The 16,251-nt window shown below is 48.5% G+C and overlaps 1 protein-coding gene across 1 annotated transcript in view; it reads left to right on the plus strand.

Moving 5' to 3' along the window:
• LOC111239991 (procollagen-lysine,2-oxoglutarate 5-dioxygenase 3-like) overlaps window positions 1-11,997 on the plus strand; it is a 14,314-nt gene extending 2,317 nt beyond the window's left edge. The window contains exons 2-19 of the mRNA XM_022769949.1: window positions 392-483; window positions 867-1,003; window positions 2,751-2,914; window positions 2,996-3,108; window positions 5,303-5,366; window positions 6,144-6,241; window positions 6,336-6,437; window positions 6,525-6,656; window positions 6,748-6,869; window positions 7,250-7,354; window positions 7,524-7,649; window positions 8,112-8,253; window positions 8,905-9,018; window positions 9,098-9,169; window positions 9,247-9,351; window positions 9,863-10,009; window positions 10,457-10,582; window positions 10,672-11,997. Of these exons, the coding sequence (XP_022625670.1) occupies window positions 392-483; window positions 867-1,003; window positions 2,751-2,914; window positions 2,996-3,108; window positions 5,303-5,366; window positions 6,144-6,241; window positions 6,336-6,437; window positions 6,525-6,656; window positions 6,748-6,869; window positions 7,250-7,354; window positions 7,524-7,649; window positions 8,112-8,253; window positions 8,905-9,018; window positions 9,098-9,169; window positions 9,247-9,351; window positions 9,863-10,009; window positions 10,457-10,582; window positions 10,672-10,827 (2,117 nt within the window). The 3' untranslated portion in view covers window positions 10,828-11,997. The remainder of the gene's footprint in view (window positions 1-391; window positions 484-866; window positions 1,004-2,750; window positions 2,915-2,995; window positions 3,109-5,302; window positions 5,367-6,143; window positions 6,242-6,335; window positions 6,438-6,524; window positions 6,657-6,747; window positions 6,870-7,249; window positions 7,355-7,523; window positions 7,650-8,111; window positions 8,254-8,904; window positions 9,019-9,097; window positions 9,170-9,246; window positions 9,352-9,862; window positions 10,010-10,456; window positions 10,583-10,671) is intronic.
• Window positions 11,998-16,251: the final 4,254 nt, after the last annotated feature.

Raw genomic sequence — 16,251 nt, forward strand, 5'->3', positions numbered from 1 at the left:
TATATATATATTTTATTACAGCATGATATTTGTGCTGTTCATTTACATGTCTGTCCGTCATGTGACCCGTTTGTGTCACACTTGTTCTTGTTATGCAAAGAACCAATAAATAAACAGATAAATATATTGATTCATGAATAAATAAACAGAACTGTTTGACCTGACGAGACTCTGGTCCTGTCAGTCATTTTTAATCAGCTGATTCATGTGAGTCGGACGCAGGACGGATAAAAACGATGAATTCATATGGAGAAGGTTCAGAACCAAAACATGAGCAGCGGTTCTGATTTACAAACACAGGCTTGGCTTTATTCATTACAGATGATCGATAATCGATATGCCTGATAATTGATGACGTCATCGCTGATCACTGATCTGTTTGTGTTTGTAGAAAATCTGCTGGTGATCACCGCGGCAACTGAGGAGACGGACGGCTTCAACCGCTTCATGAGGACGATCAGAGAGTTCAACTACACTGTGAAGGTAACACACACACACACACACACACACACACACACACACACACACACACGCGTCAATGTCTAAATGTGAATGGTGAAGGGGCTGATGGGAAATGAGTATCTACATCATCTGCCATGTTCCCTCAGATGTTTCAGTGAACGTCGGCACCACTCAGTGAAGACAGTTTAAACCATCTATAGACCGATAGATCAATTTATTGATCCATCAGTGAAGAAAATCACCAGCTGATGGATCAATAGATGTTTGTGCAGGTTGTTGATCACAATGTTTCTGTGTTTGTTTCATGTAATGAGACAGAGATAACCTGATACACAGACTGTGCTGCTGGTGTGTGTGTGTGTGTGTGTGTGTGTGCGTGTGCGTGTGCGTGTGCGTGTGCGCAGGTGCTGGGTCTGGGGGAGGAGTGGAAGGGGGGTGACGTGGCTCGGACGGTGGGGGGAGGTCAGAAGGTGAGATGGTTGAAGAAGGAGCTGCTCAAACACTCTGACAACAAGGACATGGTCATCATGTTCGTGGACAGGTAAGGACCACCTGTGTGTGTGTGTGTGTGTGTGTGTGTGTGTCTCTCTCTCGCCTCGTTTCTTTCACCTCCTCCTCTTTTGTCTCTCGTCTCTTTTATTCTCTTTGTCACTCTTGTTTTTCTGTCGTCAGTGTGAAACCTGACTCACCTGTGGCTTACACACACCAGGACCCAGGTGTGGTCACTGAGCTACAGCCACATGATGATATCCACTGGTATCCAGTGTCAGTGTCTGTCAGACGAAGGTCAGGGTCACGCAGCAACAGAAAGTGTCCTGAAACAGGTAATATGAGGAGACGCAGCAGCAGGAGGAGCCAGAATGAACGAGCCAGTGAAAGGACCTGAAGGAGTCCAGGGCAGGTGTGAGGGCAGGTGGTCAGATTAGAGCCGGGTGGATCGGTCAAGTTTATCACTCCAGGTCTGTGGTGAAGGTGTGGGGAGGTAATCATTCACACATGAAGAGGGAAGCTTCATTCTGATCACAGGCGAGATGCAGTCTCCACCACCAAACATTTACTGACCAGCGTGCGACGCAGGTTCACAGGAACGTATTCAGCCGGCTTCTGGATTCTCTTCTACAACCCCGACGCCTTGAATATCGTCCACCCAACCAGCAGCAACATCACCTGCGTCTCACCTTTAGAGTTCATGTATTAATGACTCCAAGAGCTCAGTTCACTCTCAGGCTCATCATGTTTCACTGGCCTGTTTCTGTCTGAAGCTGCTGGAGGCAACAGATACACTGGACTCTGGTTTCATCCTCAGTTACTCACTGATGAACCTTCCTGTGAATTCTTTCTACACTGGAAACAAAAGGTAAAGACGATGTGTCGCCAGTCCTGCCACAGGAGACAGACAGAGCAGGACTTGGAGGATGCGTCTTTAACTTTCAGAAAAGAAACGCAGCTGCGATCGATGAGAGGGGCAAATAAAGACGTTGGACTTTGATTTAATGTTTCAGTCATTTATGAAACAAAATGTGAAAGTGAATCTCTGACACCTGAAGACGTCACCTGTCTGCAGGAAACCATAACCATACAGTGATTCATTAGAAATAAAGGTGAGGACTCATCAATAATGAGCATCGACCTTTCACACAGTGAACAAAATATAAAACCCGGATAAAATCTTTCAGACCAGAGTCATAAGCTCAAACACAAAGGAATAAAGAGCAGGAGCAGGAGCAGGAGGAGCAGCAAGAGGAGCAGCAGCAGACCCCTGTGTCTCCTGATTTAGGTCTTAATGAAAACCTCTGCCTCCTGCTGCAGCCTGTTATTACCCTGCTGATGTCACTGAGGTGGGGCTGATGACAGACCTCACTTCCTGTTTGTGGCGACGGCGGCCGTCANCAGCAGGAGCAGCAGCAGGAGGAGGAGCAGGAGCAGGAGGAGGAGCAGCAGCAGCAGCAGACCCCTGTGTCTCCTGATTTAGGTCTTAATGAAAACCTCTGCCTCCTGCTGCAGCCTGTTATTACCCTGCTGATGTCACTGAGGTGGGGCTGATGACAGACCTCACTTCCTGTTTGTGGCGACGGCGGCCGTCACAGAAGAGTCATCGAAACCTCCGGCTGCAGATTTATCCTCCAACAAACCAAATCAAACTTTCTCCAGCTGCAGCTACACGTTATTTTCTCTCTTATTCTGCAGATTAATGATCGTTGCGTTTATGAAAGTCACACGTGACCTGACGAACACGTCGGGCCTCAGACAGCTGTGACCTCTGACCCCTCACCTGTGTCTCTGTGCAGTTACGACGTGATCTTTGCGTCGGGTCCAGAGGAGCTGCTGTCCAAGTTTTCCCGTCTGGGTCACAGAGTGGTCTTTTCAGCCGAGGGGTTCTGCTGGCCCGACCAGAGGCTGGCCTCCAAGTACCCAGTGGTGCATTCTGGGAAACGCTACCTCAACTCAGGAGGTGAGAACCCCCCCCCCCGGTGAACACAGGCAATGTGAAGTAGAGCGAGGAGATGAAGTGAGAAACTCTGTTTGTGTTCAGGCTTCATCGGCTTCGCCGCCGACCTCAGCACCATCGTCCAGCAGTGGAAGTACAAGGACAACGACGACGACCAGCTGTTCTACACCAGGATCTACCTGGACAAGACACAGAGGGTACCACACACACACACATGCAGAGAGACACACACACACACACGAACACACACACGCGCACACAGACGCACGCACGCACACACACACACACGCACACACACATGAACACACACACGCGCACACAGACGGACGCACGCACACACACACATGCAGAGAGACACACACACACGCACACACACACACGCACACACACATGAACACACACTCGCGCACACAGACGGACGCACGCACACACACACACACAGAGAGACACACACACACGCACGCAGAGAAACACACACACACACACACACACACACACAGAGAGACACACACACACGCACGCAGAGAAACACACACACACACACACACACACACACAGAGAGACACACACACACGCACGCAGAGAAACACACACACACACACACACACACACACAGAGAGACACACACACACGCACGCAGAGAAACACACACACACACACACACACACACACAGAGAGACACACACACACGCACGCAGAGAAACACACACACACACACACACACACACACAGAGAGACACACACACACGCACGCAGAGAAACACACACACACACACACACACACACACAGAGAGACACACACACACGCACGCAGAGAAACACACACACACACACACACACACACACAGAGAGACACACACACACGCACGCAGAGAAACACACACACACACACACACACACACACAGAGAGACACACACACACGCACGCAGAGAAACACACACACACACACACACACACACACAGAGAGACACACACACACGCACGCAGAGAAACACACACACACACACACACACACACACAGAGAGACACACACACACGCACGCAGAGAAACACACACACACACACACACACACACACAGAGAGACACACACACACGCACGCAGAGAAACACACACACACACACACACACACACACAGAGAGACACACACACACGCACGCAGAGAAACACACACACACACACACACACACACACAGAGAGACACACACACACGCACGCAGAGAAACACACACACACACACACACACACACACAGAGAGACACACACACACGCACGCAGAGAAACACACACACACACACACACACACACACAGAGAGACACACACACACGCACGCAGAGAAACACACACACACACACACACACACACACAGAGAGACACACACACACGCACGCAGAGAAACACACACACACACACACACACACACACAGAGAGACACACACACACGCACGCAGAGAAACACACACACACACACACACACACACACAGAGAGACACACACACACGCACGCAGAGAAACACACACACACACACACACACACACACAGAGAGACACACACACACGCACGCAGAGAAACACACACACACACACACACACACACACAGAGAGACACACACACACGCACGCAGAGAAACACACACACACACACACACACACACACAGAGACATGCACACACACGCACACACACTCTCTCTCTTCGTTGGAGACACACACACACGCACACACACACACACACAGACAGAGAGACACACACACACACACACACAGAGACACACACACACACACACACACAGAGACACACAGAGACATGCACACACAGAGACACACACACACGCACACACACACATAGAGACACACATGCAGAGACAGACACACACACACGCAGAGACACACACACACGCACACACACACATAGAGACACACATGCAGAGACAGACACACACACACGCAGAGACACACACACACGCACACACACACATAGAGACACACATGCAGAGACAGACACACACACACGCAGAGACACACACACACGCACACACACACATAGAGACACACATGCAGAGACAGACACACACACACGCAGAGACACACACACACACACACACACACAGACACACACAGAGACATGCACACACAGAGACACACACACACGCACACACACACATAGAGACACACATGCAGAGACAGACACACACACACGCAGAGACACACACACACGCACACACTCACACACACATGAACACACACACGCGCACACAGACGCACGCACGCACACACACACATGCAGAGAGACACACACACACAGAGACACACACACACACACACACACGCAGAGACATGCACACACACTCTCTCTCTTCGTTGGAGGGTGATGTCATGTTTGTCTCCTCAGACCAAGTTCAACATGACCCTGGATCATCGGTCCAGGATCTTCCAGAATCTGAACGGAGCTGTTGGTGAGACACACACACACACACACACGCACAAACACACACACACACACACAGAGACATGCACGAATACACACACACACACACACAAACACACACACACACACACACACACACACACACACACACACACACACACACACACTGATAATATATGAAGAGAGTGACGTGCTCACTGTGTTTAAACTGTGTTTTCCTTTGACACATAAAAACAGCTGAGAGACAAAATAAAACAAAGTGCAACAGTCACTAAATAGAATAAATAATAACTGGAATAAATAAAGTTGTTAAAAAGGTCAAATATGTTTCGGTCTAAAATGTATTTCAGATAAAAACATAGAAACTTCTCGTCGCCATGGTTGTTGAAATATTTTTACGTATGAAATAAACAGAAAGTCGCATCCTGTTTGTTTCTAACAGGAAAGATTTAGGATTCTTTCAAAATAAAACCATGGACAGTTTTTTACTTGTCTTACTTAAACCTGAACCAGACCAGGATTTGCTGTGACCCCACTTTTCCTTTAAATCAGTTCCAGTTCCTCATGTTCTGGTCAGGTAGGTGGTTCCAGTCCGACTCCATGAGGCTGGGATCAGGTCTCTGTGGTCCAGACCATCTGCTGCAGGACTCCTGGTTCTCCTGGTCTCTGAGGACGGGTCTCTATGACTCTGTGTGTGTGGACTCGTCCTGCTGCAGGAGTCTGGACCGGTCCGAACAGTGGAACCAGAACCAGTCAGCAGGTTGTTCTCTGTAACGTGACTGAACTGAATGTCTCTGTCTGTCAGACGAAGTCGTCCTCAAGTTTGAGAGGTCAAAGGTCAGAGCGAGGAACGTCGCCTACGACACACTTCCTGTTGTTATCCATGGCAACGGACCGACCAAGGTAAACCTCCCATCACCAGAACCTGTGTGTGTGTGTGTGTGTGTGTGTTAGCATGAGCTAAAGGTTCTGATGTTCTGGTGTTCTGTCTCTGCAGCTGCAGTTGAATTACCTGGGTAACTACGTCCCCACAGCCTGGACCTATGAGAACGGATGTGGGATCTGCGACGACGACCTACTGTTCTTCAGCGACGTACCTGTAAACACACTCACCTGATGGTTCTGACGTCATGGCCCGTGTGCGGTTTGTGTCTGTCTGACCGGGATGTTTCCGCTGTGTTCGCAGGACGAGGAGCTGCCTCTGGTCTACGTCGCAGTGTTTATCGAACGTGCAACTCCCTTCATGGACGAGTTCCTGCACCGACTGACCACGCTCAACTACCCCACGGCGAGGATCCGCCTCTTCATCCACAACAACGTACGGCGCAGACACAGAGCCGACCACATGGTTGCAGAACAGACACCTCCTCTGACCGGTTCTGACCTGTCGTGATTTTCCTCCGATCCAGGTCGTGTACCACGAACGTCACATCCAGAAGTTCTGGGAGCGTCACAGGTCTCTGTTCCCCGACGCCCTGCTGGTCGGCCCAGAGGAGAACCTGCAGGAGGGCAAGGCCAGAACCATGGCTGTGTGAGTGGAGAACCAAGAGAACCTCTGAAGGCATTGCACTACCTTCAGAACAACATTCAGACCCTGTAGAACGGTCATGTAATAACGTGCAGAGAGTCACAGATGAAAATGAAGCAGGAGAAAATAATCGAAGCTATTACTCTAGATATTTATAGGTTTGTAGAAAATGAACCAATTAAATGGCTGGATTGTTTCCTGGACTGTTGCTGACTCGGCTCAGTGTGGTTCAAAATATCAGACATCAAAGGCTCCGGGTCCATGTGTGTTTCCCTTTTTCCACCTTTATATCACTGAAACACAAACACAGAGCTGCAGCTGGAACTCAGATCGTAATGTGTGTGTGTGTGTGTGTGTGTGTGTGTGTGTGTGTCTGTGTGCAGTGAGGCATGTAAGAAGGATCCAGAGTGTGATTACTACTTCAGCATCGACTCTGAAGTGGCCTTGACGAACCCCGACACACTCAGGATACTAATCGAGGAAAACAAGTACGTACCCTCCTGTGTGTTCTTATCCCCTACACCCTAACCCAGGTCCACACTAGTCCCCTTACAGTGTTTCAGTGAAACCAGTTTTAATATTTTGGCTGGATGGGTGGATATGGATGTTTTGGTGATGCCTGGTGTTTCTCAGTTCCTCTCTCCGCCTCTCTCTCAGGTCGGTCATCGCTCCCATGTTGTCCAAACACGGGAAGCTGTGGAGTAACTTCTGGGGCGCTCTGAGTCCTGAAGGATACTACTCCAGATCTGAAGACTACATCGAGATCGTCCAGGGCAAGAGGATGTGAGCACATACACACACACACACACAGACACACACACACACACACACACACACACACACACACACACACACACAGACACACGCACACACACACACACACACACACACACACACGTGGAGGAGGAGGGGGGAGCACCTCCACCTAAAGCTGTTATCCAGTTAAAAGAATAAATAATGAAGTGGTTTTATTTTACGCTGGTGAAACGTCTGTTCTCGACAGCCATCAGCAGACCAGACCACAGCTCTGAGCAGCTTGTGAAGGACCCGTCTCTGATGCTGCTGCTCCTTCAGACAATAAGAAGCTGAGCAGAGGAAAGGCTCGTTGTGGTCGTTAGTGGTGAATCGTGTCGTTTAAAAGGCTGGAATATGTTTTTAAAGCTGACTGTGTGTCACTGCAGTGAGAGGATTCTTCCCCTGGTTTAGTCTGTAACTGTGTGTGTGTGTGTGTGTGTGTGTGTGCAGCGGTCTGTGGAACGTGCCCTACATCACTCAGGCCTACCTGATCAAAGGCAGCATGCTGCGGTCCAAACTGTCCCAGGTGAGCCTGTACGTGGACGAGGGGACGGACCCTGACATGGTGTTCTGCAGGAGCATCAGAGACCAGGTAACATGCTGAACACCTGCTCACATGCTTCTTGTTAGTGATAATAATGTACTGGTGGCTTTTTGTTCAGCCTGTTAATATTTCAGATATATTATACATCTTATATAAGATTGATCATATTCAGAATAAAGGAGGTCTCGTAGAAACAGGGACAGGAGAAAGGAGGGGTCGTGATAAAAAGCCTCCACAGGGGGCGACACTGAGCTGCAGGAGGCAGATCACAGACTAACATGATCTGAGTCAGTGTGACTGCACTTCCTGAGGAGCTCTCTGACGTCCCTCCACAATAAAGCTCCAGAGCATTGTTCAGAACCTCAGGGAGAACCTCAGGGAGAACCTCAGTGAGAACCTCAGGCAGAANACGTTGTTCAGAACCTCAGGGAGAACCTCAGGGAGAAGCATGCTGTTTTTACATGTCCTTCAGTATCACAGTGCTGCAGTGATGAGCATCATGTTACTCTGACAGGAAGTGATCACAGGTGATCAGCTGCAGTTATTGGGAGTTTGAGTGACAGAACGTGGAGGCGGGACGGCAGCTCCTCTGATCCCTGACGGCTGTGATTGTATTTGTTTATTTTATCAGTCATGTTTGTTCGTCCTGAGGAAATAAACCCTGGGACAGTGGAAGTGATGAACAGTGTGTGTGTGCAGGGTGTCTTCATGTTCGTGTCAAACCGCGATGAGTTTGGTCGCCTGGTGGCGTCGACCAGCTTCAACACGTCCAGGCTGCACCCGGACATGTGGCAGATCTTCGACAACCCTGTGGTGAGGCGACACACCTGAGCGTTACTGACATGAGCAGGTGAGGAAGAGATCCAGACGCTGAGTGTGTCTCTGTTCACAGGACTGGAAGGAGAAGTACATCCACGAGAACTACTCCAGAATCTTTGAGGATGAGAAGAGCTTCGTGGAGCAGGTGACAACACACCCCCGATAATTCCCACAATCCTCCCTGTTTTACCTGACAGCTCAGTAATGATGTGTGTCTCCCAGCCCTGTCCAGATGTTTACTGGTTTCCAGCTTTCTCAGAGAAGATGTGTGATCACATGGTGGAGACCATGGAGGACCACGGGGAATGGTCTGGAGGATCACACAAGGTAACCTGTTCACCTGTTCACCTGTTCTCCTGTTCACCTGTTCACCTGTTCATCTGTTCACCTGTTCACCTGTTCACCTGTTCACCTGTTCCCCTGTTCACCTGTTATTCACCCTTCACCTGTTCACCTGTTCATCTGTTCCCCTGTTCACCTGATCACCTGTTCACCTGTTCATCTGTTCACCTGTTCACCTGTTCATCTGTTCACCTTCTCACCTGTTCACCTATTATTCACCCTTCACCTGTTCACCCGCTCACCTGTTCACCTGTTCACCTGTTCCCCTCTTCACCTGTTATTCACCCTTCACCTGTTCACCTGTTCATCTGTTCCCCTGTTCACCTGTTCCCGTGTGTGTGTGTGTGTGTGTGTGTGTGTGTGTGTGTGTGTGTGTGTGTGTGTGTGTGTGTGTCTCTCTGTGTGTGTGTGTGTGTGTCTCTGTGTGTGTGTGTGTGTGTCTCTGTGTCTGTGTGTGTGTGTCTCTGTGTGTGTGTGTGTGTGTGTGTGTGTTCAGGACGAGCGTCTGGCCGGTGGTTATGAAAACGTCCCGACTGTGGACATCCACATGAACCAGATCGGCTTTGAGAAGGAGTGGCTGAAGTTCCTGAAAGAGTTCATCGTCCCCGTCACTGAGAAGCTGTATCCTGGATATTACCCCAAGGTAAGAGGCTACAGGTGCACCAGGTGTGCACTCGCGCCACGTGCACTGTCCCCTCCACTTGAATAGGAAGGTGGTCTCACACTTTGGAGCCCACTGTGTATTTATGATACACGCTCACTATAAGTCTGTGTGTGTGTCTGTGTGTGTGTGTCTGTCTGTGTGTGTGTGTGTGTGTGGGTGTGTGTGTGTGTGTGTGTGTGTGTGTGTGGGTGTGTGTGTGTGTGTGTGTGTGTGTGTGTGGGTGTGTGTGTGTGTGTGTGTGTGTGTGTGTGGGTGTGTGTGTGTGTGTGTGTGTGTGTGTGTGGGTGTGTGTGTGTGTGTGTGTGTGTGTGTGTGGGTGTGTGTGTGTGTGTGTGTGTGTGTGTGTGGGTGTGTGTGTGTGTGTGTGTGTGTGTGTGTGGGTGTGTGTGTGTGTGTGTGTGTGTGTGTGTGGGTGTGTGTGTGTAGGCCCAGGCCATCATGAACTTTGTGGTGCGTTACCGTCCTGATGAGCAGCCATCTCTGCGGCCGCATCACGACTCCTCCACCTTCACCATCAACATCGCCCTGAACAGGAAGGGCATCGACTACGAGGTACACACACACGCACATCTGCTGAGCTGGAAACAGCTGGAAACACCTGTCGCAGTTAGCTTACCTGTTTGTGTCTGCACCTGTGTCAGGGCGGAGGCTGCAGGTTCCTGCGCTACGACTGCAAAGTGGAGTCTCCCAGGAAAGGCTGGTCCTTCATGCACCCCGGCCGGCTGACCCACTACCACGAGGGTCTGCCCACCACCAGGGGGACCAGATACATCATGGTGTCCTTCGTCGACCCCTGAACTGTGTGTGTGTGTGTGTGTGTGTGTGTGTGCGTGTGTGTGTGCGTGCGTGTGTGAACATCACTCCACCTCATCGTCACAGATGAAGACAGACCGGACGGAGGAATAGACGTGATGACCTTGAATGCATCGTCTCAGAAATAGTTTTTGTTGTTTGTTGTTTCTGGTTGGATGATCCATCTCACCTGTGTGACACACCTTCACCTGCCACTCATTATAACGAGCTGTGATCAGGTGCGTCCTGTACCAGGTGTACCAGGTGTGACTCTGACAGAGGACCCTGAACGCATCCTTGTTGACAGTCACTTTATTTCGTTTTTATTTCATTCATAACTTCAGACGAGCAAAGACATTTCAGGCATCGGTCACAGGTATTTCAAAATAAGAGTCTCGTAAGTCGTCACCGTGCTGCCTTATTGTCTAACACTACCTGAATCTGTGCAGGACACACTCCATGTCTGTGTGTCCAGCAGGGGGCGCTCACTTCCTGGTTACCGCTGCGACTGTAATCCACAGCGCCCTGTGCTGGATCATGTCATCTGTAACTTTTTCTCCAAAGTTCCCGACCAGCGAGAGTCAGAACCTGTCTGGGTGATGCTGGGGTTACCGTAGCAACCAGCAGCCCACATGTAAACGAATGGCATCAGCGGTCATCAGCTGCTGTCGGCCAATCAGAAGGCTCAGATTGAACAGTGAGTGATGGAGAACAGGATCCACAGCAGACGTGGAGCATGAACCTGTAAAAGGAAAGTTTGGTAAAAGTGAAAACGGAGGTGAAACTCCACTTTTAGATATTTTAACTGTTACTGGGGAAACACTAAAGGTCTTTTATATTTCATGTTTTATTCTTGTTGTTTAGTTTTGAAAGATTCACTTTGCTCATTTCAGTAGATTTTCTTCGGTTCTTCGTCTCCATCTGGACGTTGCGTGTTTTCCGTGGCGGCGGAGTCGGACGCCGTCTCCTCTCAGTCTCTGGCTGCTTATTTAAAAATGAAAGTGTTTTGATGGTTGAGAGTCTGTTGGAGGAACGAGGTTTCCACCTGACGCTGCCTGTAGTTTCTCTCTGCGTGCCTGTCCATACGAGGAATCAACTCTCTGGCTTTGTACAAACTGCATTAAATTATTTGTTAATGACTGAGTGAATTCTGAGATTTTAATAAATAATGTTACTGTGAGAACGGGGTGCGTTTGTTTCGTCTGTCGGGGGAAAGTGAAGGTGATGATGATGAAGTTGTGATTCTCAGCTCTGAACAACAGAACTGATCACGAGCTCACCTGATCTTTAACCTGAGACTCTGGATGCGTTCAGTGTCCCTCAGTGTTTCTGAGCACCAGATACTAAAGTGAAATATCTCGACTGTAAACAGGATGCTTCATGAGCAGCTGTGACGCACAGGTGAGTCAAACACACCTGAAACGTGAAGCAGCGACATCACGTCCAGCCTGATGAGGGAGAAGACTTGGAGCAGCTGAAGTGATGGATGTTTATCTGCTTCTCTTCTTTGTAACGGACTGAGGTCACCGCCTCCATCGCTGTGTGGTGGATCAATGTTTGAGTTTCATGGAGCAGCCTGACGAGTTACACCTGGTGTCACACGGTTAATAAACAGGTGGAGCGACGTGACGATGAGGCGGATGAACCTGAGAGAGAGAGAGAGCGGGAACAGATGAACAGATCACTGTGCCTCCATGAAGAAGGTCTGACCAGGACGTGACGGTTTGTTCCTGTCTGAAGATCGTGTCGTTAAAACTGATGAAACAGGTTTTTGATACTTTGTGTCTGAATCTGTAAAAACAAGAATCCAGTTAAACATGATGACAGTCGGCCACAAGGGGGCGGAGTCACCTTTCTGTTCCTACATCCTGCTGCAGGTAAAGAGCTGTCCCACTGTCCTCAGAGTCTCAGAGTCTCAGGCAGGTTTTAATGTGACCTGAGGATGAAGTGTTGAGATGTCTGTCCTCTCACTGACTGATCATGATGAGGTCATGTTCGTTCAGGTGTTGGGCAGCCTAACAAACTAATTATTTACGTTACCATGGTAACTGACTCAGTGTTCAGGTGACCTCAGTTTCCCTCCTCTCAGGGTCAGAGACTCAGAGAAGCTTCATGGAGTAAAGCACATACACACACATTCACTGACACAGACAGAAGAGGAGTCGGCTGTGATTGGTTTATGGGCTGTCACATTTTCAAAATAAAATAAGTCGTTCCTTTGACTAAAAGCTGCTTCAAAGTAAGAGTCCTTCAAAGAAATGTAATGGAGTCAAAACAATGTTTGTCTTTAAGTGTCAGTACTGACAAATACACTGACGTAAAAGTACTGCAGTAAAATACACTGAAGTAAAAGTACTGCAGTAAAAGTACTGAAGTGAAATACACTGCAGTAAAAGTACTGCAGTAAAAGTACTGAAGTGAAATACACTGCAGTAAAAGTACTCAGTTACTGTCCACGCTGACACAAGCAGTTGAATGATGAGGATGAGGAGGATGATGAAGATGATCCAGCAGGGGGCGTCTGAGCTCCTCCTCTCTACTGCTGCTCACCAACAACAAGCTCTGCTCGGTGACTGATGACACGTCAGCAGCTCATGCTCTGATTGGCTGCTGAGGAAACATTTGAATGACAGTGAAGTTGGGAGTTTCCAGAGACTCTGCATTCAGGTGGCTGATGGGAAACAAACAGCTGATCACAGATCAGGTTAAACTACTGCTGCTGTCTGATCACATGACCATGAACCATGTTGGAGGAGAACCCGCTCCAGGTGAGACCTGGACCTGGTCCACACCTGGGACCAGCTGCACACCTTAAGTTCAGGTTTTAAAGTCTGAACTAAGGTTACCTTAAAACAAAAACAGCTGCACAGACAGAATAGGAGTCGGCTGTGATTGGTTTATGGGCTGTCACATTTTCAAAATAAAAGTCATTCCTTCAACTAAAAGCTGCTTCAAAGTAAGAGTCCTTCAAAGAAATGTAATGGAGTCAAAACAATGTTTGTCTTTAAGTGTCAGTACTGACAAATACACTGAAGTAAAATACACTGAAGTAAAATACACTGAAGTAAAAGTACTGCAGTAAAAGTACTCAGTTACTGTCCACGCTGACACAAGCAGTTGAATGATGAGGATGAGGAGGATGATGAAGATGATCCAGCAGGGGGCGTCTGAGCTCCTCCTCTCTACTGCTGCTCACCAACAACAAGCTCTGCTCGGTGACTGATGACACGTCAGCAGCTCATGCTCTGATTGGCTGCTGAGGAAACATTTAAATGACAGCGGAGAGTCGGGAGTTTCCAGAGACGCTGTGCTCAGGTGGCTGATGGGAAACAAACAGCTGATCACAGATCAAAGTCCTGACTGTTGTCATGACGTCTGTTTATACAGTTAGAGCAGTGGTTCTCAAGCTTCTGTCATGCCCCGCCCCCACCCCAACACCATGACAACAAACTGAGTTTAACTTGTGTATTGAAAGAAGAAACACATGATCAACCATCACATTTCTGTCAGTAAATTCTAAGGTGCAATAAAAACTTTTTGTGACATCACAACATTCTTCCATCAGTCTTCACTTCGTCAACAAAAGAGAAGAAAGAAATTAAGTCTGCACTTCGTTACAAACATAATAAAGATCCGTCTAATAAAAAAGAACAGATGCAGATACTGGGCAAGTCACTTTGTAAGAACCTAGGTCTTATCATTATCTTTAGTGGCTGCAGTCCGCCTATTGTGCACCGCACGTCTTTAAACAGGTCGCAGGTTGATGCTGCCTCTCTCCTGTTGTTTGGGAAGCTCTGTGAAAGAGTCCTTTCAGGGAAGAGACGTGCTTCTTCAGACATGGACACTGTGGAGGCTCCAGCAGGAATCAGGAAGGAATCAGTATTTCTTGATCAAGTCGTCTGCCCCACGTCTCGAGCTTTCAGGTGAATGCATTCATTCATTCATTCATTCATTCATTCAGCTTCATTCAGAGGAAGGCCAGTTTCATCAGAAACAGCTCATCACTAAACTTGTTTGCAAGTTCATGCATCATCTCCTCAAATAAAAACACCTGAACTTCCTCTCTGAGGTCAAAGAGCCGTGACAATGAGAGGCACCGCTCTTCTCTGAGGAACATCACTGCTGAATGTTTCGCTCCCATCTCAGAAAACAGCTGCGTGAACAACAGCGGTCCGAACCTGGTTTAGTTCAGGGCTGAGCTGCTGTGATGCTAACGCTTCTCTGGGGGTCCATTGCACATCTGACGAGACCCGCTTGATTAGAGCCGGCACCCAAGGATTCTGCGAGGATACTTAAAGATACTCAAGTCATACTCAAGTGTTTACATCACAGCTCTCAGATCAGTCTCAGCTCTTTCTTAATGACGCACCTCTTGACGTAGAGCAAAGACATCATTTGGTCCAAATGCTGAAAAATTGAAGTCTGATTTTTGAAATTCTTCAAATATCTTGTGAAAACAAACCTTTACCAATTGTTTTGGTGCTTTGACTATGTTCACCAAAGTCTATAGGTTGATAAAACAGTGCAGTGTCTGAGCAAAATAGTAGATAAATGGTCTGAACTGGATGGGAGTGGTCTGAATTGGGTCTGAACTGGTCTGGACTGGTCTGAACAGGTCTGGACTGATCTGAACTGGTCTGGACTGGATTAGACTGGTCTGAACTTGTCTGAACTGGATTGGACAGGTCTGAACTGGTCTGAACTGGTCCGGACTGGTCTGAACAGGTCTGGACTGGTCTGAACTGGTCTGGACTGGTCCTTATACGTGTCATTGGACGGGGAACACCTGCAGTCTTGAGGCGGTTCTCACAGTTGAACTTACGCTGTGGGGAGAATGAGATCTTCTGGTATCGTGTGGTTTCTTTTCTTTCGTGTACTGGGCCGTGACGCCATGACGCTTGTTGTTCACTGAAGCAGCTTTTGTAAAACGTCGTTCCTGACGATATTCAGCAAGTTTTCTCTCACAAAGCTCCAGTGGCTCACTGACTGATGGTGTCAGACTGAGATACACACTGGTCTCTCCTCAGCTGCCAAGAGCCAGACAGGCTGGATCGTACTTTCTTTGTATCTTGGTTGTTGATCACCGTGAGCTGAACACTGCGTCTCGATTGTCTTGGAGCGTCGGCAGTTTGTCTTTTCGTCTCTGTTAAATATCTGTCCATTTCACAGACGTCTCTGAACGAACATCATCGCTACTGTGAAAGATTTCTTTACTGTCCCGCCGTGAAAAAGATTCCTCTGTCACAACATTTCACCCTCCTTCATGCCCCACCTGTAATGTCTTCATGCCCCACAGGTGGGGAAGAAGAAGAAAAGAAGTAGAAGAAGAAGAGGAGGAGGAGGTCAGCTGTCTTTAATCAGTCAGATTAGAGTCAGAGGAACCTGTTAAAATATAAAGGAGTCAGACTGATTCTCCTTCTTCTTCTTCT

Source organism: Seriola dumerili, unplaced genomic scaffold, assembly GCF_002260705.1.
Source record: "Seriola dumerili isolate Sdu_G_001 unplaced genomic scaffold, Sdu_1.0 BDQW01007657.1, whole genome shotgun sequence".
In the NCBI taxonomy this organism is placed as follows: domain Eukaryota; kingdom Metazoa; phylum Chordata; class Actinopteri; order Carangiformes; family Carangidae; genus Seriola; species Seriola dumerili.